Source organism: Octopus bimaculoides, chromosome 4 (assembly GCF_046866305.1).
Source record: "Octopus bimaculoides isolate indiv1 chromosome 4, ASM4686630v1, whole genome shotgun sequence".
Taxonomy (NCBI): domain Eukaryota; kingdom Metazoa; phylum Mollusca; class Cephalopoda; order Octopoda; family Octopodidae; genus Octopus; species Octopus bimaculoides.
The window spans coordinates 120,771,368-120,799,230 of NC_142931.1; the positions used below are offsets into that span (position 1 = coordinate 120,771,368).

At 38.6% G+C, this 27,863-nt stretch overlaps 2 protein-coding genes across 10 annotated transcripts in view; one reads left to right on the forward strand and one right to left on the reverse strand.

The window, feature by feature from the left end:
* The window catches only part of LOC106874856 (unconventional prefoldin RPB5 interactor), a 48,660-nt gene extending 32,482 nt beyond the window's left edge, over positions 1 to 16,178 (reverse strand). For 3 of the 8 annotated variants that reach the window (XR_016241662.1, XM_014922745.3, XM_089351264.1), the window contains exon 1: positions 4,166 to 4,300. The gene's annotated coding sequence lies outside the window, so the exon portion shown is untranslated. Of the gene's footprint in view, positions 1 to 3,621; positions 3,942 to 4,165; positions 4,389 to 4,446; positions 4,477 to 4,930; positions 4,953 to 15,745 lie in introns of those variants that run through there. The other 5 variants (XM_052967395.2, XM_089351263.1, XM_089351262.1 and 2 more) reach the window with 5 other exon arrangements.
* LOC106874857 (large ribosomal subunit protein uL3m) lies at positions 67 to 27,853 on the forward strand. Of its 2 annotated transcripts, none has more exons than XM_089351265.1 (9): positions 67 to 227; positions 9,545 to 9,769; positions 13,594 to 13,684; positions 14,984 to 15,112; positions 15,515 to 15,614; positions 16,813 to 16,873; positions 20,321 to 20,432; positions 24,717 to 24,794; positions 27,562 to 27,853. In XM_089351265.1, the coding sequence occupies exons 1-9, from the start codon at positions 82 to 84 to the stop codon at positions 27,802 to 27,804; spliced, it is 1,185 nt and encodes a 394-aa protein (XP_089207391.1). In that variant the 5' UTR covers positions 67 to 81; the 3' UTR covers positions 27,805 to 27,853. The 2 variants fall into 2 exon arrangements, with proteins under 2 accessions (XP_089207391.1, XP_014778236.1); XM_014922750.3 differs by lacking the exon at positions 67 to 227 and adding an exon at positions 4,460 to 4,618.
* Positions 27,854 to 27,863: the final 10 nt, after the last annotated feature.

Sequence of the window (27,863 nt, forward strand, 5' to 3'; positions counted from 1 at the left end):
AAGAGAGGTGGGAACACTAACAATAAAGATTAGTAGATAATATAATTGAAAGATATATCAGGATATAACTGAATAACCAAAATGAAACAAACCACTATTTTTAATTTTACATTTATGCATACAAGGCTTCAATGCAGTTGGCAAGGAGACTTGGAGGGAATTAGCAATTCTTATAATCAGGATTTTGCTAAGAGCCAATTGAAACACCCACTTAGTGACTGCTGCTGGTAATTATAATTTCTAATTTAGCAACAAGGCCAGAAATTTGAGAAGTTAGTTGATTAAAGTAGTTGACTGGTACTTTATCAAAATAAAGAATGATGAAAGGCAAAGTTGACCTCCATAGCATTTGAACTCAGAATGGAAAAATCCATTAGTAAATGGCACAAGGCATTCTGTCTGACACTTATAAGATTTTGTCATCTACCACCATAAATAATTATAATAATCCTTTCTACTCTAGGCACAAAGCCTGAAATTTGGGGGGAGGGGATAAGTCGATTACATTGACCCCAGTGTGTAACTGGTACTTATTTCATCGACCCTGAAAGGATGAACATTAAAGTCAATCTTGGCGGAATTTGAACACAGAATGTAAGGACGGACAAAATGCCACTAAGCATTTCGACCAATGTGATAGCAATTCTGCCAGCTTGCTGCCTTGATTTTAAATTTTTGCACAAGGCCAGCAATTTCGAGGGAAGGAGTAAGTCAATTACATTAACCCTAGTGATCAACTGATACTTATTTTATCAACCCCTAAAGGATGTAAAATAAAGTCGACCTTGGTGGAATTTGAATTCAGAATGTAAAGAGAGATGAAATTCCACTAGGCAGTTTACCTGGTACAATCCTTTCTACTATAGGCACAAGGCCTGAAATTTTGTGGAAGGGAGCTTGTCAATTACATCGACCCAAAAAGGCGAAAGGCTAAGTTGACCTCGGCGAAATTTAAACTCAGAACATAAAAACAAATGAAATGCCACAAAGCATTTTGCCTGGCATGTTAAATTCTGCCAGCTCACTACGTTAGCAATCAGATTTTCTTTTTTAGCTAATAAGAGGGGAATCTTCTGAGTACTGTTCATGGAAACACCAACTAAACCATAGTTGCCCTGATCACTAGGACAAGTGATCTTGACTCATCCTCCTCTCTTAATATATAGGTGCATGCTTAAAGTAGGCCTGTTTACTTGGCCCAACCCTGTTACTTGCACTCATCTTGCAACAAATTTGCTAAAAGGCAGCACTTCCATCTCCATTATTACTTTCCTTTCCAAGTGGAACTTGATAATGCCGATGAGGGCTTGGCCAAAGAGAAAGCTTTCTGTCATCAGACCTTTCGATCTGGTCCACCACATAACCAGCAAGACAAACTTCACAATAGACTCAGCTGTATCTATCCCTAGATGCAACAGCAGGTATTTGACATAAACCCATGAGTTTTGATTGAACAGTAATCTGGATCAAGCCTATGCTTAATCCAGACTGTAGCTTAATTAAAAATACAAACTGTAGAAAAGCAAGTTTGATAAACAGCAACCACACCTATTCACTGTCAAGGAAATACTCATGGCTACAATACATGTCTGGGACATCATCAGCCATAGTATGCTTAGTCTTCCACTTAGTGAATATTGACAACATATGGAGCAACTGACATGTGAAACAATTCCTTTCCACAGAAAATGGGAGACTAGGCACTCCAGTTGCATTTCACAATACTTTTTGCATTTTTAAAAATCTTCCAAGCTGATAAAAATTTCTTCACTCATGTGGAGTGGCATGTTGGTAAAACAACTAACCCTAGTTATTATTATTATTATTCAAGTCACTGCCTGAAATCGAACTCAGAATCTTGGGGTTAGTAGCTCACCATGCTCTTAACCACTACACCATATGCAAGTTTTGTTTCATTTTTTTTGTGTTGACATTGTATTGGTGGCAATGGAGGTGGAGATGGCAGGGGGGGGGGTGTTGAATACAAAATAGATTTTATGTTTTTGTTCTCTGGTCTCATTTCTGTTGTTTCCATTTATCTTGTCAATGTTTTTGCTAGTTTTACTCATTGTGTGAGGTGTGGTGGTAGTGTTGCTTTCATGTGCTGTTTCATTTATGTTTTTGCTGTTGTTATTTATAAATCATATGCCAACTGTAGTGAAGGGAAACTATTTTCACAATGATTGTTCCAAGAGCCACCTCCTACCTCGATTTGGGAAGCTGTATTATTTTTGTTTTTTTCCTTCTTTTGTTTTAAAAATATATAATTTAAAATTCCAAAATTCACACCCAACGGGGAAATATTTCACAAAGCCAACTAGCCTCAGATGGTGTTAGCTAACTTATTAACAAAATGATATAACAAAAAATACAAATGACTTTCTTTAGACCAACAAAATCCAACAATATCCCAGGAGCTTCGAACAAACACCCTTCTCTTCCAATAATAATAATCCTTTCTACTATAGATACAAGCCCTGAACTTTTAAGGGAGGGGGCTAGTCGAATACATCGACTTCAGTACTCATACTCAATTAGTACTTATTTTATCGACCCTGAAAGAATGAAAGGCAAGGTCGACCCCGGCAGAATTTGAACTCAGAACATAAAGACGGACGGAATACCGCTAAGCATCTAGATGTCGGAGATTCCGGATATGCAAGAAACCACGTTTTGAAACTTTTAAATTCAATAAGCATATAGATAGGTGTATAAAGAGATAGATAGATAGATATGCCTTCCTGGGGCTAAAAACAACAGTAACACCGTCTTCTATAGGACCGTCACAATTAGTTGACAAATATATTTTATGAATAAACGGATAGGGATAAATAGACAGACAAATAAATAAATAAATGGATGAAAAAGTTCAAAATTTAAAATTGGGGAGGGTTGAAATTTGAGCCCCTTGTTAAACTTTATAACATTATTAAATATTGTTTCGCATAAAATGGTGTATATTTAATTTACATTATATTATTATTTATGATTATTTAAAGCAAACAAAAGTAAAACGCAAATTCTCTTCATTTTAATGTCTTTGTATTTAATTTCGATTTGAATATGTTCGTCAATTCGCTACGATCTCTTTAAAGTAAATAAAATCAAAAATTTTAACCCGGGGGGTGGGGGGTGGAGAGAAATAATATTTTTTTTTTTGCATATTCGTAATCTCCGACATCTAAAACGTAGGAAACCGAAAATTTTTTTTTTAAATGCATTTTCCAAGGAGAGATGCGAAACTGCGTTCGCCCCGCATCTAGCCTGGCGTCCTAACGATTCTGCCAGCACATTGCTCAAAAAGAGAAAATATATTTAAAAAAAGTCTATCATGGGTACAAGCCCACCCCCAATTAACCAATATACCAGTCGATTAAATAGACTTCTATCCTTCATTGGTAATCTGTTTTATCGACCCAAAAAGGAATGAAAGGCAAAGTCGACCCTTTACAGAACATAAAGGGATTATGCAAAATATCGCATGGTATTTTGTCAAAAAAATTTAATCACCTGACTTTTATTTTTTTCTCTTTGTACTAAGTCATAAAACTTAAAATGTATCCAATTTTCTTTTTATGAATTCATTTTAGTAAAGCGAAATTAGTTTCTTTAAAGCATTACCTGTACAAAATATTCTAACAAGTTTGCTTTTAACGTCTGTGTTCGTTTTCAGACAAGTTCTGAATATATAAAGCTTCCCTTTCAAAAGTCTCAAGTTACTAGGTGGTTGCAAAGAACTGAGAATGTATATCATATGATACACTACTGGCAGCGAGATATGTCCTGTGTATCACATGTAAAAGAACAGTCAGGCAAGGGGTTAAACAACAGAATGAAAAGAGGAACTGAAATTCAATGGAGCGTAAAATAAATCAGCACTTTTGACAACAATAACAATTCCGACACTACTGAACCAACTTCTGTCATCCTGGAACAGAATTAGTTAAAATAAACGGATGGAAATTGTTTTAACGTTTTCAAAAAAATATATTTCGAAATTATCGGGGAAAAAACATTCCTTAAAAAAAATCACAAAGCACGTTATAGTAAAAGTTTTTCTTTGGTACACAAATTTACAAAAAAATTCCATCCAAAAAGTAATATGTATCGATACTGAAACTATTTACAAAATATATCTTTAGAACATTAAAAATTAGCAACATACCAAAAAATTAGTTCTTGAATTAAATTAGCTAAAAAAATATAGACAACTCCCTTAAGAAACATCTCTTTTAATCCATAAAAACATTGAAAGCACATGTCAATTATTTTATGCCATTAGAGTTACCCACCTTGTTTCCCCCTTTAAAAGAATTGCCGGTAGGTAATAAAATTCAGTAAGAAAATCTAACGTAATTATGGGAAAAAGTTATCTTAATGATTAATTTTTTAACTCGATAAATTTTAGAAAATAGATTTTTATCAATATTTGGTAAAATTCCTCACAATTTGATGAATAGATATATTTGACCGGGTACCAATTTCCGGTGTTAGTTTCACGAGTTAATAGCATCATTTAGTACCTATAGGGGAAAATGGCATCGTCTTTGAAGCTAGCGGCATGCCTTAGAACGATTCTTTTGAATTCGACTGGAAATTCAGTTACTCACATATCAAGGCAAGTTGATTTTAAAAAAAAATTATATCGTCGAAGAGTTATTTATACGATCTTTTAATCTTTTGCTATTTCTATCTTTGAATATAAATACAATGTATGGGTTCTATATTGACCTCTAACGTATATTCGAAGTCATTGGTATCAACAATTGATTATTCTATCCATGTGTGTGTAGACCGTTATGCACGGATGTTGGTTTAAGCAGGTGTGTCTGTTGAATTTTCTCTAAAGTTTTTGTTATTACTAAAAAAATTTAAATTGTTAGAAATTAAAGGTTAATTTTTAGCAGAATATCTACGGAAGTGTGCCCACCGAATTTGTTTCCTCACAACTTTTTTTTAAAGCATACTTTTGAAGAAATTTTTCCAGAAATACGTCCAAGACGGTGTAGATTATGATAATATGGGGACAAGTTTGAGGGAAAAAGATTTTTTATAGGGTCATTCACCACCACCATCAAATTATGTTAATTTTCTTTTATCTGTTTGTCATTGGTCTCTGGCCATGCTGGGACACCGCCTTGGAAGATTTTTAGTCGAACAAATCGATTCCAGTATTTAATTTTTTTAAGCATTGTAGTTATTCTATCGCTCGCCGTTTGTCGAAACACTGAGTTCCGGGGACGTAAACAATTCAACACCGGTTGTCAAGCGGTGCTCTCACACACAGAGTTTTGCCTGTAAACTGCTGGGAATAGCATCACTTTGGGTATGCATTATCACACTGAGTGAAATGGTGAGAGCATCAAATGAAGAACTTCATTAAACACTCGCCAGAAGAGGCGCATTTTACACCTTGAATGTAAGTTAATGGTTACACACCTTTGTGCTAATGAAAGTATTTTACCCTCCTTCAGATAGCGATTGAATTGTAGAATGAGGTTTTTCAGTTCTTCACCTCCATGTCTTAATATTTCTGTTGTGATTTCATTTTGCCCAGAAGCTTTGTCTGTTTTCATCAGTTTGAGGAGATTTTCAGTTTCACTGATCAGAATAGGTGGTACTTCTTCCAGCATGTAGGATTGAGCTGTGTAGTGGTAAGAAGTTTGCTTCCCAACCACATGGTTCCGGGTTCAGTCCCACTGCATGACACCTTAGGCAAGTGTCTTCTACTATGGTCTCAGGTTGACCAAAGCCTTATAAGTGGATTTGGTAGACAGAAACTGAAAAAAGTGTGTGTGTGTGTGGGGGGGTCTTTGTGTTTGTCTCCCTCCACTGTTTGAGAACTGGTGTTGGTGTATTTATGTCCCCATAACTTAGCACTTCAGCAAAAAAGACTGATAGAATAAGTACCAGGCTTAAAAGGAAATAAGTACTGGGTTCAATTATTTTGACTAAGGTTCTTGAAGGCAGTGCCCCAGCATGGCAGCAGTCTGATGACTGAAACAGGTAAAAGAAGAATAAACAATTCTATAAGAGTCTGCTGCAAAAATCTTTTTGACTTACGACACTGCTTTTCCCCTTCCCAGGCTACAGGCCCACACCCCCAACACCCATACTGTTAGGATTGGCACTCTCAACGTCGGCACGCTGAAAGGTAGATCTGGTGAAATTGTTGAGATGCTTGAACGGAGACGCGTAGATATGTGCTGCATCCAGGAAGTAAGATGGAGAGGAGGTTCTGCGAGGTTCCTCACAGGCAAAGAACACAGGTACAAGATTTTCTGGGCAGGGAACACTGACGGGGTCGGGGGCGTAGGAATACTTCTAGCGGAGAAATGGGTGGATAAGGTAATCGAGGTCGTTAGAGTAAGTGACAGAGTACTTAAGATTAGACTAGTGCTTCATCATAGATTAGCTACTGTCATCTCGGCCTATACACCTCAACCGGGGCTACCAGATGGTCTGAAAGACCAATTCTATGACACCCTCTTGCAAACTACCTCGTCGACGAGTTACAGGGACCTTCTCTTTGTGGATGGAGACTTCAATGGTCATGTCGGACGTCGTGCTGGAGGCTTCCATGGCATACATGGAGGCTATGGCTTCGGTTCCCGCAACGAGGAGGGAACCAGACTGCTGGAGTTCTGTGATGCAACCGATCTTATGGTCTGCAATACCAACTTCAGGAAACCTGCCAGTAACCTACCGCTCCGGCAGACACTCTAGCCAAATCGACTACATCCTCGCCAGAAATAGGGAAAGAGGGCGGCTTATAAATGCCAAAACCTACCCTGGTGAAGAATATACCCCACAACATAGATTAGTAGTTAGCGACTTTGGGATCAAGGCAAAATGGGTGCCCAGAATTAGACAGGCTTGGAGGTGAAGGGTGTGGAAGCTTAAAGACCCTGCAAACGGACAGAGACTTAGAGACAAGTTACTTGAAGCATTTAACGAAATAGAAGGGGATATAGCATCATACAACGTGGAAGACAATTGGAGATTTCTGTGGGACAACCTGTTGAAAGCCACCGACCAGATTTGTGGGTGGTGTAAGGTCCCCTCCCGACCCAGAGTAACGTGGTGGTGGAACAAGGAGGTAGACAGGGCTATTAGACAAAAGAAACAGGCTTGGAAGGACTGGAAGAACGGTGGTAGCAGGGAATTGTACCAATGTGCCAGAAGGGAGGCTAGGCGACAGGTTTATTTAGCCAGAGGGGAAGCAGATAAGGAAAGATTTGCCAATGTTCTGCGCCGTGAGGACCAAAGACTCGAGGTATTTCGTGTTGCAAGACAGTGTAGGAGAGAGAATAGTGATGTTGTAGGAGAGAAATGTGTTCGCATGGATGATGGTACGCTTGCATTAAATGAGGATACAAAGAAAGAGGTCTGGAGATGCCACTGTGATAGATTGCTTAATAAAGAGAATGAATGGGAGAAAGAGAGCCTGCCGTATGTCGACCCAATAGAGGGACCAGCTATCCGAGTTGATAGTACCAGGGTAGATAAAGCAATTAAGAGTATGAAGACCGGGAAAGCCCCCGGCCCATCAGGAATCACTGCAGAGATGCTCAAAATATCTGGCAGTGTTGGCTATAGCCTAGTCACCCGTATTACGAACCAGGTGATACACGAAGGAGTCATACCCAATGACTGGTATAGCAGCATCATAGTCAACTGCTACAAAGGTAAAGGTGACGCTTTAGATACAAATAATTACAGAGGCATCAAGCTGTTAGATCAGGTTATGAAAGTTACAGAGAGGGTCATAGCCCAACTAATTAGGGAGCGAATCAATTTAGATGAGATGCAGTTTGGGTTCGTGCCAGGTAAAAGCACAACTGATGCCTTATTTCTAGTGAGACAGTTGCAGGAGAAATACCTAGCTAAGGATAAACCTCTGTACCTGGCTTTCGTTGACATGGAGAAAGCCTTTGACAGGGTCCCCCGATCCCTTATCTGGTGGTCAATGAGGAAACTTGGGATAGAAGAATGGTTAGTGAGAGCTGTGCGAGCCATGTACAGAGATGCTGCCAGTAAGGTGAGGGTTGGAAATGAGTACAGCAATGAATTCCGGGTAGAGGTAGGGGTCCACCAAGGTTCCGTCCTCAGCCCCCTCTTATTTATCATAGTCCTCCAGGCGATCACAGAGGAGTTCAAGACAGGTTGCCCCTGGGAGCTCCTCTATGCTGATGACCTTGCCCTAATTGCGGAGTCACTATCAGAACTAGAGGAGAAGTTTCAGGTGTGGAAGCAAGGTCTAGAATTGAAGGGCCTTAGAGTCAACCTAGCTAAAACCAAAATCCTAATAAGTAGGAAGGTAGATAAAACACAAACCCCTTCAGGTAGATGGCCCTGCTCAGTATGTAGAAAAGGAGTAGGTAGTAACTCTATAAGATGTACCCGGTGCAAGCTATGGACACATAAGAGGTGCAGCAACATCAAAGGCAGGTTAACTAGCAAGTTAGTTTTTGTTTGTGGCAGATGTTCAGGTGCAATAAAGACTGTAAACAAACAGGAAACAACTTCTATCTCATTCCAGGGTGAAAAATTAGAGGTAGTTGATAGCTTCCACTATCTGGGCGACCAAGTTAGTAGTGGGGGTGGGTGCGCTGAAAGTGTAGCTGCTAGAATAAGAATAGCCTGGGCAAAGTTTAGAGAGCTCTTACCCCTGCTGGCAACAAAGGGACTCTCACTCAGAGTAAAAGGCAGACTGTATGACGCATGCGTACGAACAGCCATGCTACATGGCAGTGAAACATGGGCTGTAACTGTTGAAGACATACGTAAGCTCGCAAGGAATGAAGCCAGTATGCTCCGTTGGATGTGTAATGTCAATGTGAATACCCGTCAGAGTGTAAGTATCTTGAGAGAAAAGCTGAACATTAGAAGCATCAGTTGTGGTGTGCAAGAGAGACGATTGCGCTGGTATGGACATGTGGTGAGAATGGATGAGGATAGCTGCGTGAAAAAGTGCCACACCCTAACAGTTGAGGGAACCCGTGGAAGAGGTAGGCCCAGGAAGACCTGGGCTGAGGTGGTGAGGCAAGACCTTCGTACATTGGGCCTCACCGAGGCGATGACTACTGACCGAGACCTTTGGAAATGTGCTGTGCGTGAGAAGACCCGGCAAGCCAAGTAAGATCGTTGCCAGTGCCCCTGGACTGGTTCTTGTGCGGGTGGCACATGAGATGCACCATTTTGAGCGTGGCCGTTGCCAGTACCGCCTGACTGGCTCCCGTAGGATTTTCGAGCGAGATCGTTGCCAGTGCCCCTGGACTGGCTTGTGCGGGTGGCACATAAAAGACACCATTTCGAGCGTGGCCGTTTACGTGCCACCGGCACGAAGGCCAGTCAGGCGGTACTGGCAATGGCCACGCTCAAAATGGTGTATTTTACGTGCCACCTGCACAGACGTGCCACATCTGTGTGTATTTTGAGTACTTTATTCAGTTTTCATGCATCATTAAGTAACCAGTGAAATTTGTAAGGAAAAAAGAGGGAAAATGTCTTTCATATCAAATATCTTTTTTTTATATTTTAGCTGCTGTTCCTGTCTGTTCTATCAGCAAACTCGCAATCTTAGAAAGCGAAGTCACAAGATACCAGGTTGGCATGTGAAGCAGTTCGAAAAACATGTGGAAGATGATGTCAGTGTGGAAAGTGAAAAGTTCATCAAGTCAGCTATTCAAGATCATTATAAGGGTGTAATTGCGAGTCCCTTGAAAGAAGCACCATGGGAACGAGGTACATGGACCCAATGGCCAAAGTATGTATATATCTCTCTTTACTCTTTATTCTTTTACTTGTTTCAGTCATTTGACTGCGACCGTGCTCGAGCACCGCCTTTAGTCGAGCAAATCGACCCCAGGACTTATTCTTTGTAAGCCTAGTACTTATTCTATCGATCTCTTTTGCCGAACCGCTAAGTTTTGGGAACGTAAACACACCAGCATCGGTTGTCAAGCGATGTTGGGGGGACAAACACAGACACACAAACACACACATATTGCTTAATAAAGAGAATGAATGGGAGAAAGAGAGCCTGCCTTATGTCGACCCAATAGAGGGACCAGCTATCCGAGTTGATAGTACCAGGGTAGATAAAGCAATTAAGAGTATGAAGACCGGGAAAGCCCCCGGCCCATCAGGAATCACTGCAGAGATGCTCAAAATATCTGGCAGTGTTGGCTATAGCCTAGTCACCCGTATTACGAACCAGGTGATACACGAAGGAGTCATACCCTATGACTGGTGTAGCAGCATCATAGTCAACTGCTACAAAGGTAAAGGGGACGCTTTAGATACAAATAATTACAGAGGCATCAAGCTGTTAGATCAGGTTATGAAAGTTACAGAGAGGGTCATAGCCCAACTAATTAGGGAGCGAATCAATTTAGATGAGATGCAGTTTGGGTTCGTGCCAGGTAAAAGCACTACTGATGCCTTATTTCTAGTGAGACAGTTGCAAGAGAAATACCTAGCCAAGGATAAACCTCTGTACCTGGCTTTCGTTGACATGGAGAAAGCCTTTGACAGGGTCCCCCGATCCCTTATCTGGTGGTCAATGAGGAAACTTGGGATAGAAGAATGGCTAGTGAGAGCTGTGCGAGCCATGTACAGAGATGCTGCCAGTAAGGTGAGGGTTGGAAATGAGTACAGCAATGAATTCCGGGTAGAGGTAGGGGTCCACCAAGGTTCCGTCCTCAGCCCCCTCTTATTTATCATAGTCCTCCAGGCGATCACAGAGGAGTTCAAGACAGGTTGCCCCTGGGAGCTCCTCTATGCTGATGACCTTGCCCTAATTGCGGAGTCACTATCAGAACTAGAGGAGAAGTTTCAGGTGTGGAAGCAAGGTCTAGAATTGAAGGGCCTTAGAGTCAACCTAGCTAAAACCAAAATCCTAATAAGTAGGAAGGTAGATAAAACACAAACCCCTTCAGGTAGATGGCCCTGCTCAGTATGTAGAAAAGGAGTAGGTAGTAACTCTATAAGATGTACCCGGTGCAAGCTATGGACACATAAGAGGTGCAGCAACATCAAAGGCAGGTTAACTAGCAAGTTAGTTTTTGTTTGTGGCAGATGTTCAGGTGCAATAAAGACTGCAAACAAACAGGAAACAACTTCTATCTCATTCCAGGGTGAAAAACTAGAGGTAGTCGATAGCTTCCGCTATCTGGGCGACCAAGTTAGTAGTGGGGGTGGGTGCGCTGAAAGTGTAGCTGCTAGAATAAGAATAGCCTGGGCAAAGTTTAGAGAGCTCTTACCCCTGCTGGCGACAAAGGGACTCTCACTCAGAGTAAAAGGCAGACTGTATGACGCATGCGTACGAACAACCATGCTACATGGCAGTGAAACATGGGCTGTAACTGCTGAGGACATACGTAAGCTCGCAAGGAATGAAGCCAGTATGCTCCGTTGGATGTGTAATGTCAATGTGAATACCCGTCAGAGTGTAAGTATCTTGAGAGAAAAGCTGAACATTAGAAGCATCAGTTGTGGCGTGCAAGAGAGACGATTGCGCTGGTATGGACATGTGGTGAGAATGGAGGAGGATAGCTGCGTGAAAAAGTGCCACACCCTAACAGTTGAGGGAACCCGTGGAAGAGGTAGGCCCAGGAAGACCTGGGCTGAGGTGGTGAGGCAAGACCTTCGTACATTGGGCCTCACCGAGGCGATGACTACGGACCGAGACCTTTGGAAATGGGCTGTGCGTGAGAAGACCCGGCAAGCCAAGTAAGATCGTTGCCAGTGCCCCTGGACTGGTTCTTGTGCGGGTGGCACATGAGATGCACCATTTTGAGCGTGGCCGTTGCCAGTACTGCCTGACTGGCTCCTGTAGGATTTTCGAGCGAGATCGTTGCCAGTGCCCCTGGACTGGCTTGTGCGGGTGGCACATAAAAGACACCATTTCGAGCGTGGCCGTTTTCGTGCGGGTGACACGTAAAAGCACCCACTACACTCTCTGAGTGGTTGGCGTTAGGAAGGGCATCCAGCTGTAGAAACTCTGCCAAATCAGACTGGAGCCTGGTGTTGCCATCCGGTTTCACCAGTCCTCAGTCAAATCGTCCAACCCATGCTAGCATGGAAAGCGGACGTTAAACGATGATGATGATGATGATGATATACAACGGTCTTCTTTCAGTTTCCGTCTACCAAATCCACTCACAAGGCTTTGGTCGGCCCGAGGCTATAGTAAAAGACACTTGCCGAAAGTGCCACGCAGTGGGACTGAACCCAGAACCATGTGGTTGGTAAGCAAGCTACTTACCACACAAACATAGAAGCAGAACCTAGAATTGAGTGATCTTAAAGTAAACTTTAAAAGTTTTAATTTGCAAGAAATTATACAGGACTCTACATCTATGAACGAAAAAATGTATGTAGCAATTCCATACAGTATACCCAATATAAGCTATAGGTGCACAAGAGATGCAGTGAAACCAAAGAATGACGAAGAAGACTATATGTTGCAAATGGACAAGAGTAGTTAGCAGTGAGAGCACCTATGAAATACAATCCTTCAGATTTTCAGAAAGTTGTCAAGTATTAGAAAATTGCCTGCTTCCAAGGTGACCTAACCAGCATTGGAGGTGGATAATCTGAAAACTGTAGCCATCGTAAAATTGGATTTGAATAAGTTACAGAACTACTACTACTTCTGCATAGGTGAAAGTGAGATTGTATGACACATGTGTGCAAAGTGTGATAGTGTCTAGTAGCTAAATATGAGTACTGAATGTAGAGAATATGCAAGTTCTGAGTAGAAATGAGGTAAGTGTGCTCGACTGGATGTGTAATGTTAGGGTGAATGAATGATGGAGCACAAACTAGATAAATTAGTGAGAAAAAGGGGTTAAATAAACATCTGTTGTTGTGTACAAGAGAGAAGACTGCTCTGACAGAGGTCTGTAATGCATATGGAAGATGATAGTTGGAGAAGTGGTACCAAGTGGTCTGAGTAGAAAGAATTGCTGAAGAAGAAAAAATAAGGGAAATATGGAAAGAAATTGTAAAGGCACCTCATAAAGATGATGACAAAGGACTGTAACAAGTGGTGAAACATTATACTGGAGAAAAACTCCAACATTTCAAAGCATAGGAGCAGATTTAAAATGATGTTGATGATAACTACACTGCATTTCGTATAGCTTATTTTTTTAGTTGTCATCAGGGTTCTTATTCCTGGATGTGTACATAGTACCAAAAAGGCATTGAACAAGGAACCTTCACCTTTAAATTAAAGAAAATAACAGCCTTATCTGTTAGTTTAGAAATAGGCAAGGGGATTATGTATGTATGGTTGGTGTGAAGAAGGGCATCCAACTGTAAAAACCCTGCCAAAACAAACAGTGAAGCCTGGTGCAGTCTTCTGCCTAATCAGCCCCTGTCAAACCGTCCAATCCATGCCAGCATGGAAAACGAATGGTAAACGATAATGATGATGATCCAGGGTAAGACATTTGATGATAAATTGAGATTAACTCAGTTGAAATATAGTTGTAGGTATATATTAAATGTTCTCTTTCCTAAAGATATTAATAGTTTAAAAAAAAATTTTACCTTTTTAATTATTCTTTATCTTTTTCACAGGACTCTCCGTACAGGAGTTCTAGCACTTAAACTGGGGGTCTTACCTCAGTGGACTAAGAACGGGGAGAAAATATATACAACACTTTTACAGGTAATTTCTTTTACTTGTTTCAGTCATTAGACTACAGCTATGCTGGGGCACCACCTTGAAGGGTTTAGTTGAACAAATCATCCACTGATACTTATTCTATTGGTTTCTTTTTGCCAAACTGTTTAGTTACAAGGATGTAAATAAGCCAACATCAGTTATCAGGCAGTGGTAGAGAACAGACATGTGTATGCACACACATACACACACATTTTGCAATTTATCATCAGTCTTTAATACTGTTCTTTCTTTAATATTTTAGTTATTCTGAACCAGTCATTTCTTATTTTAGCTTAGTAGTTAGTTAATTTACTAGAGTCTGTTTCTGGAATAACCATGGCTACTTGAGTTATACATCTATATTAATATAGATGTAATCTTACTAGAGAATTCTTGATACTTTTTGATTTTTATTTATTCACTTATCCCAACTGTTGCAATGAAAACATGTACATTTAGGAATTCTGAGTGGGAATCACATTCTGAAGAAGAAAGACTGGAAATAGTGTTTAATGCAGGGCTTGGCAGAAATACATTCAATATAGCTGAGTAATGACAAGTCAGAGGTACCTAACTGCAAGTGATAGGAGACAACTAATTCCAAGAAGTAGTGATAGGAAAGGCATAGAGAAAAACACATTTGTGGGTTTAAGCTTGAAGTATGTTGGTGAGCAGCTTCAGGCCTATAAATTGAGAGGTCTTTCTTTAACATGATCTACAATGTCTAAGTGTATGTAAAAGCAGCAGCAGCAGCAGCAGCACTATTGCAGGCATGAGAGCAGTATACTTTAGTATTCTATTGTGGGTCTCACCTGAGCTTTGTAGAGAGATAGCAGTTGTGGGGTGGGGGAGTATTTTATGGCTCTGAAGTAGAAGACCAATCTTGGTATTATTTTTGCCTATATTGAAGATGTGCATTTACTTGGAAGATCCTCAATAGGGGTTAAGCTTAATGTTTGTAAGTACCTTGTGTTCCATTTGCATACTGTTTATTTTTGTATGGTGGGATGAATCATAAGTACTGTTTCCTTGACTTGATATGTATAGTGATTGCTATTGAAGGAGACAAGATTGGCACAGCCCTATTTTAGAATGTTTTTGAGGTTTCTGTTTATGAAATCAATGCAGATTTGGCATGAAGTGTTTAAATTGTATTTGGATATTGCTTGGGTGTGAAAGCTCAGAGAAGAATGAAGGCTGTATCATCTACAGAGGAGTGGGCATTGCTGGAGGTAATGGCAAGTAAGTTTTTGAAGTACAGAAAATTAACAAATTTATTTTACGTTGTATTTCTGTGTCTAGGTTCTGGATAACCATGTAATCAATTATCGAAATCCTGCAGAAGCAACTAAATTGGCTGCTTGGCATCCTATGTGGCGCAATAAATATGGAGCTGTTGTTGTTGGGGCTCTTGGAACAGATCCTAGACTGGTAGATTTACAAATTAAACATCTTTCTGTTGCTTTTTTAAAAATTTTGTCATCTCTATAGTACAGAACTTTTTTTGATCTCAGCATATAGGCACCATATTTCTTGTTAAAAGTAAATACTGAAGTATTCCTTGTGTTTCTTTAATAATTGATATTTTTAAAAATTTTAATCCTTGTAAATGTCAGAAAATCTCATAATTTAGTTAAAACAAAATATTTGAATATATTTTTAACTGAAAAGATGCAATATAATATTTATATTTAGAAATTATAACAGCATTATTCACACTTTTGCTTACAATTAATATGTTGTGTTAAAAATTTTAGATTTTTTTTTTGCTTATAAAATATTTAATTTTCATTTCTAAAATGTTTTAAAGCATATTTACTCATTTATTTATAGTTTACACCAGAGTACAATAATTTATTTAGAAAAACTGGTCTTCCCCCTAAACGTAAACTTGGAAGATTTTTAGTGACACCTAATGCTGCTATACAGCCAGGTAAGAAATAGTTTCTCTTTCTCTAAAAATCTATCTTTTAGGAATTGAATCTGATTCATTGAAGTTTTAATATTACATTTATTTGTGTGTGGAATGGAATTCAAAACCTCTTACAAAATGTATGAACTTACCTACTTCTGGTTACTGGATGTCATTGTCTCAAGTCCTAGGACTCATAGGGCTGGTCACCCTGTTTCTGTGCCTTATAAGTGACTGAAATCACAGAGTTGCCCCTGAACAGGATGCCAATCCATTACAGGGATACTCATTTACAGCTGAGTGCCGAGTAGACTGGAACAATGTTAAATGATGTGTTTTGCGCAAGAACACAATGAATCACTGGGTCCTGGAATTGAAACTATGATCTTGTGATCACCAGTGCAATGCCCTAACTCTTCTTTTCTCTAATAATTTATAGCATTGTTTAGTGAATGGTTTTTCTTGTGTGCAAGTGATTATCCTGAACAGGATAACCAGTCCATTGCAGTGTTACTCATTAGAGCTGAGGGAACTGGAGCAATATGAAATGAAGTGTTTTGTTCAAGAACAACGAACCACCAGGTGCTAGAATCAAAACCATATATCCATAAGATAACAAAATCACAATCCCAAAGACATTCCACAACAAAATAATTTTAGGCACCACTACTGTAGAGACAAAAGCTTATAGTAGAAAACATCAAAACTCTGCTTCCCTTCTATTAATTTCTAAACTATTGTTATTATTACATTTATGTATTTGTTTTGCAAGATTGCTGATGTGAAATCATTTGCTGAATCAGATATTGTTATATTTCGGGATAGTCTTTTTTTTTTTTTATCTTATTTTATTTTGCCAAATAACTACACACACTATATACTTGTTCTTCACTTGAGCTTTATTATCATCCTTATTTTAGTGTCCTTTGTCTGGAAATATTTTGTCACACATCCTGTGACCTCTTCACCAACTCTCCATTCCATATATCTCCTCCTATCCTGTTTAGTCTATTCTGTCTTTCCGGGATGGAGAGTCACTGAAGAGGTCACAAGATGTGTGATGAAAGATTTCAGACAAAGGACACTAAGATAATAATAAATGAAGAAAGAGTATATAGTGCATGTGGTTATTTGGTAAAAAAAAATTCTTTTTAAATGACCATCCCAAAATATAACAATACTATTATTAATGTTATTTTTTTGTTTATTTTGTTTTTAGGAACTCCTTTGTCATGTCTCCATTTTAGAGTTGGGGATTACGTAGATGTTCAAGCCAGAACGTAAGTAATCATTGATAAAACCTGTTCTTACAATATATTTGTCTTATAACATAAAGGAAATAGGACTGTGCCTATGATATTTGCATGCCTTTTAGACTCGTGAAATAAATCATTATAATTGACATTCATTTAGAACATCTGAGGAACAAAAATTGTGGATGCAGTGGAAATTCTATAGGGACACTGATCTGAGAGGAAGGCCTGGAGAAAACTGTTTACTGTGGGATTTAGGAGGGGAGACTCAGAAGAGATGCTAAGGGAAGTAAAACAAATGAGCCTGGATGACAGCTTTTATGCTACTAGCTATTTCAGAGGAGGAAAATAATGAGAAAAGAACATTACAGCTTGTCTACTAGTTGTAGTATGTTATGACTTTACTAATGAGTAAGATGATATTCTGTTAGATATGGTCTTGGTTGTTTTTGTGTGTAGCAGCAGCAACATCCTGGATCTATGAGCAGTATACCAAAGTGGTTTTATTTTAACTTTGTAGAGGTCAGCAACTAATGAGGGAGGTAATTTTGGAAGTACTATGAATAAATAATTATAAAATATTATGATGGATTCTACAAGATAAGACACCTTTCAATAAAACCATTTTTATAAAGTAACTTGTATGTCCTTTTACGTTAATGCTCTGTATGTAAAGTTGTTACGGGAGATTTATCAAAGATTTTGAGGGCCTACATTTGTAAGTAATTGTCTATTGTTCATGAGTTCAGATGGAGAGGTACAAGACTGTTTCCATGTTATGAACAGCAATTGCATCTTTATGTTGTTGAAGGAGATTCAGTAGTCATATCCCTAGGAAATGTTTTCAAGATCTATATATAAAGTCGTGCAGGCTTTATTGCATAGTGTCTAGGTGGTGTGGAAGATTACATGACAGTGATGGTGGTATGCATAGAAATGATGGAAAGTAGTTTGTTAATGTACATTGGGCGGATTATTTGTGATGTAGTTGAACTTTGGGGTATGCCAGAGCTGTTAGAATACAGTTTGGAGAGGACCCCATTGTTGCACAAAATAATGGAATGGTCTAGCAGAAAATATTTGACTTGAGAAGTAAGAGGTGGATGTAGCTTGAGCATTTAAGCCTGGAGGCTCTACTAGACAGTTTCTAACATTCTGATGTCAAGTGGAAAAGCTTTGCTTGCAACAGAGTTGTCAAGGGACAAGAGATCACGGTGAGTTAGAGCAGATACCTAGTAGAACTGGTTCTGTAGAAGCTACACTGATGATCACTAAAAAAGGAGAAAAACAGAAGTTATTGAGACTGGTGAAGTGAGATAGATGTGTTCTCAAAGCAGAACAAAATATAGTCAAACATTTAGTGGTGGGTGAAGTTCTTAGATCTATAGAGATACTTGAGGGACTTAGAGCTATTTTAAACCAGGGTAGCTTGAATTCTTTGATGTTCATATCTAGATGAGTAGAGAGTATCTTATATATGTGAAGATACCATAAATGGAATATAATATGTAGCCTGGACCATAGAAGTAAAAGATTAGAAAAGTTTCTGTCTTGGGAGGAATAAGATGTGTAGCTTGCATGATGCTTAGATGTTTAACTCAAGAACGGTCCTGATTAAGCAGACCTTAGATCAAAGACATTCCAATGATGAACAATATTTTTCAAAATATTGCAACTTAGATTACATTGTCCAATGTGTCCTTCCTTTTCTCCCTTTTTTTAAGATGGCAGAATGGGATTTGAAGAGATTTTACCTTCTATTTCTAGCAAATTACACAACTATATAGAGACACACTTGTTAACATTTAATGGTTATCTCAGCTCTATAACCCCATTATCCCAGTTTCTATGGCATTGAAGTAACTGTGAGTACAACACTCAACACTGAACAGGGTACCAGAGTCCATCATGAGGGTAGCACCTAGCTGCTGGTGTTACTCATTTTCAGCTGAATAGACTGGAGCATCACAACAGGAAGTGCCTGGTTCAAGAGTCAAACTCATGACCTTACGATTGCTAACCCAACACCCTAACCACTTGGCCATGTGTCTTCACCTTTGTTGGCTGATGCATTCATTGCATGTTAATAAAATGTTGCATATGGAGTCCAGTTTGGACCAGAGTAGAGGGGCATCAGTATAAAAGATAAACAATTGATGTAATTAATAAAGTATAGTTAGAAATAGGTACTGGGGTCAATTTGTTTGAATAAAACCCTTCAAAGTAGTGCCCCAGCATGGCCACAGTTCAATGACTGAAACAATTAAAATATAAAAGATGTAGAGAATCCTGGATTACTTTAAAATGTTTTAATTACTGTGCAGTGGTACTGAATCTGAAACCATGTGGATGCAAAGCGAGTTCTTTAACCACAGTCATGCCAGCACCTAAATAATAATAATCCTTCTATAGGCACAAGGCCTGAAATTTTTAGGGCAGGGGACTAGTCAATTATGTCGACCCCAGTGCTCAACTGGTATTTGTTTATCAACTCTGAAAGGATGAAAGACAAAGCTGGCCTCTGCAGAATTTTAACTCAGAATGTGTTAATAATAATGGAAAATGAAACTGCAGTTTGGAAAATTATTGCATTATGCTATATTACAATATTAAAATTAAAGAATGAACATTCTACTACTGAGATATTTGTCTTGTCTTATGATAAAGATGGTTGTGTCTTCAACTCATTAAATGAAGTTGGTAATAAGCTGTATATTTTATTTTAGTTAGCTATTCAGAAACACAAAGCTTCACTTAAACATTTATTTGTAATATGGTTTCAAAATTTTCATTGCTTGAAACTGCAATCTGTTCACTGACAAAAGATTTTGCTGCATCTGAGATACAGCAAACATCATCATCATTTAGCATCTGCTTTCTGTGCTGGCATGGGTTAGATGGTAAGCCAGAGAGCTGTACTAGGTTCCAGTCTGATTTGGCTGGGTTTCTACAGCTGGATGCTCTTCCTAATGCCAATCACTCCAAGAGTGTAGTGAGTGCCTTTTACATATCACTGGCACAAGTGCCTTTTACATGTCCCCAGCACTGGCCACAACTATGATTTCACTTGGCTTGAATCTTCACAAGCACAGCAAATCACCAAAAGTCTCAATCATTTGTCATCACCTCCATGAGATCCAACATTCAAAGATTATGTTTCACCACCTCATCCCATGTCCTCCTGGGTCTACCTCTTCCACAGGTTCCTTCTACTGTTAGAGATTGGCACTTCTTTATGCAGCATTATTTTTTGTCAGTGATGAAAATTTTGATACCATATTGCAAGTAAATGTTTAAGTGAAGCTGATGCTCTTCATGTGTTCTGAATGGCCAACTTAGGTTGTCCACGCTACAATTACTTTAGTTTCAACACACAATCTCAGATCAAAACGCTATGAGCAAGTACATTCTGTAATTTATTTTATTTTTCTTAAAGTAATTATGATTTTCATGATGTTCATGCTACTATTTCAGAATAGAACATGGTTTTCAAGGTGTAATAAAACGATGGGGTATGAAAGGTCTTCCAGCATCACACGGAGTTACCAAAGCTCATCGGCGTATTGGAAGCATTGGTGGTCGACCAGTATGTAGAATCATTATTCAAATTTTGGTTTGTGAATCTGGAAGAATGTGTGACCATGTTGGTGATAGAAGTCTTGTTACAAATTTTGTGTGTAAGAAAAAAAATCATTGTAACTGACACTTGTTAACATTCAGATTACTTTGTCGTATGTAATGTTTATTTATTCACATTGTTTTGAATTATTCATGCATTATCTTGTAGCTTTCAGGTTTCAATGATGTGATAGCTTATTTTCAAAATGGCATTGTTGGATAGGTGTGAGAGGCCGGATCTGGCTGGTTTGAACATAAAACAGGGAAAATGTTTGGGCCAGATATGGTTGGTTTAAATACTAAAGGGTTAAGCCATGAAATATATTAAACTGGGAGTTATACCATATGTAATGAAACTGCACTTCTGGCTTTATCATAGAAATTTCCTTTAGGTAAAGAATAGGAGCAGTGGGTCTTTCATTTGTACCTTGCTAACTGGGATTAGATTATATTTGCTCTTATAAACTATATCTTTCACTGTGGTATCTGTATAGCCAGATGAAGATAGCTATTCTGAACTATTTTATCAGAGACACCATGCAATGCTAGTGATAGGATATGAACTTCTGACCTTTCAGTTGGTAGATTATGTTTGTTGGGAATGGTACTCAAGAACCATAATTAGCCAAGGAAAATGTAAAGAATAGTCATTATGTTTCTTAATTACAAATAGTTACTTATTACATTTAACTCTGTCTTCTCTTATTTTGTCAAAATAAGTTTCTTTGAATTATTTCAATTCCTGCTCTTAGAGTAATGAAAAGCACTTCAATAATTATTGATGTAAAAATATAGTGCATTTCATCAGTTTTTTTTAACGTTCACTTTTCCATGTGTCAGACAGAATGCACTGAGACCAATCGTCACTTGTTTCCAAGCAAGAAACTGCCAAAGTAGATATTGGGGCTTGACTCAGTCCTCTGGCTTGCTAACTCCTGTTGAACCATCCAACTCATGCCAGTATGGAAAATGGATGTTAAATGATAAGGATGATGTTTGAAAATGACCTTACAATGCCTGATTATGTGTGGTGCAGTATAGAAGTCATAACATATTGTACATGGGTCTTTGTTAACTTTATTCATATGTATACAATTTATTTTATATCATTCATTTTGTGAACATAGCATCATTAGTTACAGATTTCCAATGGACAAATCACTGGTTCAGTGCATTTCTTCTGATAGGTGCAAGCATGGCTTTATAGGTGCAGGCATGACTGTGTGGTAAGAAGTTTGCTTCCCAACCACATGGTTCCAGGTTCAGTCCCACTGTATGGCACTTTAAACAAGTGTCTTCTACTATAGCTTTGAGCCAACCAAAGCCTTGTCAGTGGATTTGGTGGATAGAAACTGAAAGAAGCCCATTGTATATATCTGTGTGCGTGTGTGTCTTTGTATCTGTGTTTGTCTCCTACCACAGCTTGACAACTGGTGTTGGTGTGTTTATATCCCCATAACCTTGTGGTTTGGCAAAAAGAGACTGATGGAATAAGAACCAGTCTTTAAAAAAATTTTAAAAAAGGTTTCTTGTTGTAGAAGTTGCTCACATTTTGGAAGAAAAGGTTGGAGTGATCAGGGCGGAGCTGGAAAGAGATAATAATAGTGGTGATAAGATGTCAGGGTAGACTCTCAAGGTATGAGAAGAAGTGAGTGAGGGACAGAAGAACCAGGAGTATGTGTGAGTAGGTTGCAGGAATGTATGAGAAAGCGAAGGAGTGAAGAAAATGATTGAAGAATATGTGTTTAGGTGTAAATGTAGTGTACGGTGCTTAAGGGGTGGTAGGGGAATGACTGATGATGCATAGAAGTGAAGACCAGCAGAATGGTAATTATGACACAGTAGACAGGAGAAGGATGAGAGATATATATGACATGTAGTTAGGTAAGTTGCAAGATTGTGTGTGTATGTGGGATAGGGGAGAGAGAGATGTATGGTGGTGGAGAAAGAGAGATAGTTTGGTGGCTCAAGGCTTGGGTGATCAATGTTGAAAGAAATCAATTGTAGTTTCATCATTCATTTTATGTCTGTTTTTCCATGCTGGCATGGACTGAACAGAAGTTGTAATTTGTTCTTCCTGTTGTTAACAAACTTCCAGTGAGCAGTGGAGGTTTGTTTCCACTAGTTTTCAAAAGCATATCACTACAGGACATGTTGTTCACAGGGAATGTGAAAATAATATCACCATTTTGCTCAGATGTTGTCATGTGAAGACAAAGAATGTAAACATTCATGTGTATACCAACCTATACACACACACACAATATGCTTTCGAACAGTTTATCTACCAACTTCACTCACAAAATATGTCCACTTGTATCCATTTAATGTCAAATGGAAACCACCACATAGCTGTAATATTTCTTTCAAAAAACTGCTTTTTTTGCATTCCATTTGGTTGCTTTTTCTCTCTAAAATCATGGTTGGTATTTAAGAAAACAAAAAAAAAAAAAATTTCATTTTCAGATTTTAAGAAGAAATAAGGAAATAATAAGTTAAGTGTTTTTTTTAAAACTAAAAATAAAACAACAGGAAGAGGAATGTTTTGTGAAATTTTCTATCCTGATATTTATTTTAATTCCTTATCAGAGTAACTAAGCAGAAATTTAAGTAAAGAAAAATATATAATCTGTTTGAAACTTATCTTTTTCAACTTAAACTCTTAAACACAAGAATTTCCTAAGTGTTGCTCTGGTATGTAATATATTTCAAGAATCTAATCAAGGACATCATCATCATCATCATCATCGTTTAACGTCCGCTTTCCATGCTAGCATGGGTTGGACGATTTGACTGAGGACTGGTGAAACCGGATGGCAACACCAGGCTCCAGTCTGATTTGGCAGAGTTTCTACAGCTGGATGCCCTTCCTAACGCCAACCACTCAGAGAGTGTAGTGGGTGCTTTTACGTGTCACCCGCACGAAAACGGCCACGCTCGAAATGGTGTCTTTTATGTGCCACCCGCACAAGCCAGTCCAGGGGCACTGGCAACGATCTCGCTCGAAAATCCTACAGGAGCCAGTCAGGCGGTACTGGCAATGGTCACGCTCAAAATGGTGCATCTCATGTGCCACCCGCACATGAACCAGTCCAGGGGCACTGGCAACGATCTTACTTGGCTTGCCGGGTCTTCTCACGCACAGCACATTTCCAAAGGTCTCGGTCAGTAGTCATCGCCTCGGTGAGGCCCAATGTACGAAGGTCTTGCCTCACCACCTCAGCCCAGGTCTTCCTGGGCCTACCTCTTCCACGGGTTCCCTCAACTGTTAGGGTGTGGCACTTTTTCACGCAGCTATCCTCCATTCTCACCACATGTCCATACCAGCGCAATCGTCTCTCTTGCACGCCACAACTGATGCTTCTAATGTTCAGCTTTTCTCTCAAGATACTTACACTCTGACGGGTATTCACATTGACATTACACATCCAACGGAGCATACTGGCTTCATTCCTTGCGAGCTTACGTATGTCCTCAGCAGTTACAGCCCATGTTTCACTGCCATGTAGCATGGTTGTTCGTACGCATGCGTCATACAGTCTGCCTTTTACTCTGAGTGAGAGTCCCTTTGTCACCAGCAGGGGTAAGAGCTCTCTAAACTTTGCCCAGGCTATTCTTATTCTAGCAGCTACACTTTCAGCGCACCCACCCCCACTACTAACTTGGTCGCCCAGATAGCGGAAGCTATCGACTACCTCTAGTTTTTCACCCTGGAATGAGATAGAAGTTGTTTCCTGTTTGTTTACAGTCTTTATTGCACCTGAACATCTGCCACAAACAAAAACTAACTTGCTAGTTAACCTGCCTTTGATGTTGCTGCACCTCTTATGTGTCCATAGCTTGCACCGGGTACATCTTATAGAGTTACTACCTACTCCTTTTCTACATACTGAGCAGGGCCATCTACCTGAAGGGGTTTGTGTTTTATCTACCTTCCTACTTATTAGGATTTTGGTTTTAGCTAGGTTGACTCTAAGGCCCTTCAATTCTAGACCTTGCTTCCACACCTGAAACTTCTCCTCTAGTTCTGATAGTGACTCCGCAATTAGGGCAAGGTCATCAGCATAGAGGAGCTCCCAGGGGCAACCTGTCTTGAACTCCTCTGTGATTGCCTGGAGGACTTGAATAATTTAAGAAAGATAATCTTCAGCTATAAATTGTACAAGAAGAATTTCACTATCAGTTTGCTTTATGCAGTTATTTATTTTCAGCATTTCTATGAACGTCATCTAATGTGTTTTATTTATTTCAGAATCGTACAGCTATTAAAAAAGGTAAAAAAATGCCTGGTCATATGGGAGGTGATTGGAGTACTCTGAGAGGTTTGAAAGTAAGCACAGTTTCCTTAACCCTTTCATCACCATATTACTGTTGAAATACACTACCTTTATTTCAATTAATCTTTAAAACAATGAAGAATTTAGTAAAATATATTGTCATTATTAAGCTGGTATTTTGAACATAAATTAACATGAAATCTTTAATGTGGGTTTTAACTTAGGCCACTTTAACCTTAAGCATTACATTGTTTTGAAGATCATGCATTATCTTGCAGTTTTGAGATTTATATGATATGGTTGTTTATTATTAGAATAACATTGTAGGGTAGGTGTGAAAGATCATATCTGGCCAGTTTGAACATAAAACAAGTAGAATATTTGGGCTGGACTTGGCTAGTTTAAATGCAAAGGGTTAAACAGGAAATTTGTATCATAGACCCAATGGTAGTTTCAGCTGGGTTAGTATCAACAGGGTTAGTTAACTTGAGTAAACATGGTCAATTGCTATGTAAACTAACTCGATTATTTAGTTTGTGTAGAGAAGATACTGTAATGTTCAGTCTTGTGTGTGACTTTAAACAGCATCTAGTAGTGGAGCCCTGGTTTGGGAGGTGCAAGGTTTTGTGGTTTGTGGCACCACCTCTTAGCCTCTATTGTTCCCAAGTGTACTCTGACTTGTAGTAGTAGCAACTGTCAGATGGAGCTCATTAGCCTGGGATGGAGCAGGCAACCCATCTAGGGAAAGGAAAATCTTGATTTCAAATCTGTGTTGCCTTGTGGTCATACCCAAATTTGGGAAAGACTTCAGGAGCGAACCCTGAGGAAAAAATCAGGAGCCAGAGCCCCTGAAGTAGTTTCATGTTGTCTACAACCTCATTCTGGCAACTCCTGCAATGGCTGCACTGTCCTTTGGATCCATCATTGACATGAAAAGTGGGGACATACTGCATGGGCAACAACCTATCTTCCATACCAAACTGCCCAAGATTGGATCCTATTGAACACCCTATTCTGGGGAGATCGTTCCAGTAGGGCAAATAACTAGGACCTTCATCTATAGATTATTAAGATCAGAAAGAGGCTTCTAGATATGGTAAGTTCTTAGAAAGCCAAATGGAATTAAAAGTACTTATATTACTCATACTTTTCCCAAAATGAGATGAACTTGACAACTTAGAGCTTTGTTTCTGTTAAAAAATATCAAGTTTTATGTCTATGTTAGATGGAATTCTTAGTTTCACTTTCTGAATGAAGGTATTTTTTACTTAGCATTTTACAACCCTGACTCACTGTTGTATAGAGGTGACCTTGTTGAGTGGAAGATAAGGTATTTAAATACAAGCTCACATTATGTGTTCAGATGAGACATTTTATTGTGTTTGAGAGGTAGGATAATTGTACTTACATTCCTAGGTTTCCCTTGCTGATCTGAATAGAAGTGATATTTTTTTAGGTGTCATGCCCACCTAGAGGGAGCAGCAAGATCTCACAGTGAAATCCAACTATAGAATGAATAAATCCTGTAAATTTCAATCTCTCTCTCTCTCTCTCATGCACACACACACACAGCATACTTTAGTGAGTGAGAAAGAACTACTGAATGTTCCTTCAAGTTTTATCTTAAAGACCAGCTATCGTCAGTAATTTAATTTAGTCAAATCTAATAATTTATAATAAACACATGAATCAATCAGCAATGATCAAAATGATTATATTACATTTATATTTAATTTAATTGTGTACATGAGAATGTGGAAGACATTTGCTGCTAGCCTTGTCTTGAAGGAAAAAAATTTCTCCTTCTAGACTGCGTGTATAAAACATCAAGCTGGGCTCTGAATAACAGCAGACTGCCACATACATGTTTTGGTGTGATTACACCTCTTCAGTGGTAGACACTGTTTCAGCTGTTCACAGCCCACTCAGAACTTCTATTCTTATGTGTTGCTGTGTGCTGAGGATTTGTCAAGCTGTAATTAATTTATTATAAGCACACGAGAAGAAGCAATGATCAAAATAATGATATGTATATATTTCTGTAACTTTACAATAGTAGACATATCTACAGATATGAATTCTTTCATGTTATAATAACTTATCTACTTGTGCATAATGCATTTACAGATATAATAAAGTTAATTTATTAGTGGCATTGCTGTCTCATGAAAGGTAGTCTTCGGATCGATTTGCTTGCACATTTCTGGCAAAAACAACACTTATACAGTATCTCAAGGCTGTCCTTTCAATGTATTTCTCTATTATCTTTTACTTGAATTGTGACCATGCTGGGGCACTACTATGAAGTATTTATTTAAGCAAATCAACCCCAGTACTTATTTTTTAAAGTCTGGAACTTTATTTTCTTTTGCCAAACCACTTAGTTATTTGGAGTGTAAACAAACCAACACCAGTTGTTAAGCAATGTAGGGAGGACAAATACACACATACATATACACAACAAGTTTCCATATATTTTCTATCTACCAAATTCACTCACTAGTCATTGGTCAACCCAGGGATATAATAGAACACACTTGCCCAGTGTGCAGTGGGATTGAACTTGAAACTACATGGTTGCAAAGTGAGCTTCTTAACCACATAACCATGCTTGCACCTCTCTCTAGGTGCTTTTACTTAAAAACATTTTTATTTATTTATCTATCTGTCTAAATAATGAAGAAAGCATTACAGGTAAAATTATTGTAACGAACTCAAAATAAATTCATAAATAAAAATGGAGTGAAAATATATATCATATTGAGAAATATCATCAATGTTGCAACATCCTATTTTCTTTTTCCTTTTACTTATCTACAGATATGGCGGATAAATACAAAATACAATGTTTTGTATGTAAACGGAAAAAACATCCCAGGACGTCTTCATTCCTTCATCAGAATCACAGACACAAAATTGCCTCACAAAGAATCGCCTGATAATCCACCCCATATGCCAACATGTTTTGTTGAGGACCAGCCTGAAGATCTACCTGAAAATCTGTATGCCGATGATTTGTTTCAATTCACAGAACCATCTTTAACTTTTCCTGATGAATCATAGACAAGATGATGTTAGGAAAAAGAGAATAAAATTTTAGTTAGTTATTTTATCTTTTACTT

Bases quoted from the DNA above. Each gene is read 5' to 3' on its own strand.
- LOC106874857 (XM_089351265.1), top strand. From the start codon at position 82: ATGAAACAAACCACTATTTTTAATTTTACATTTATGCATACAAGGCTT. The intron at 9,770-13,593 runs GTATGTATATAT...TCTTTTTCACAG, and splicing joins ACATGGACCCAATGGCCAAA to GACTCTCCGTACAGGAGTTC. The intron at 16,874-20,320 runs GTAAGTAATCAT...CTACTATTTCAG, and splicing joins GTAGATGTTCAAGCCAGAAC to AATAGAACATGGTTTTCAAG.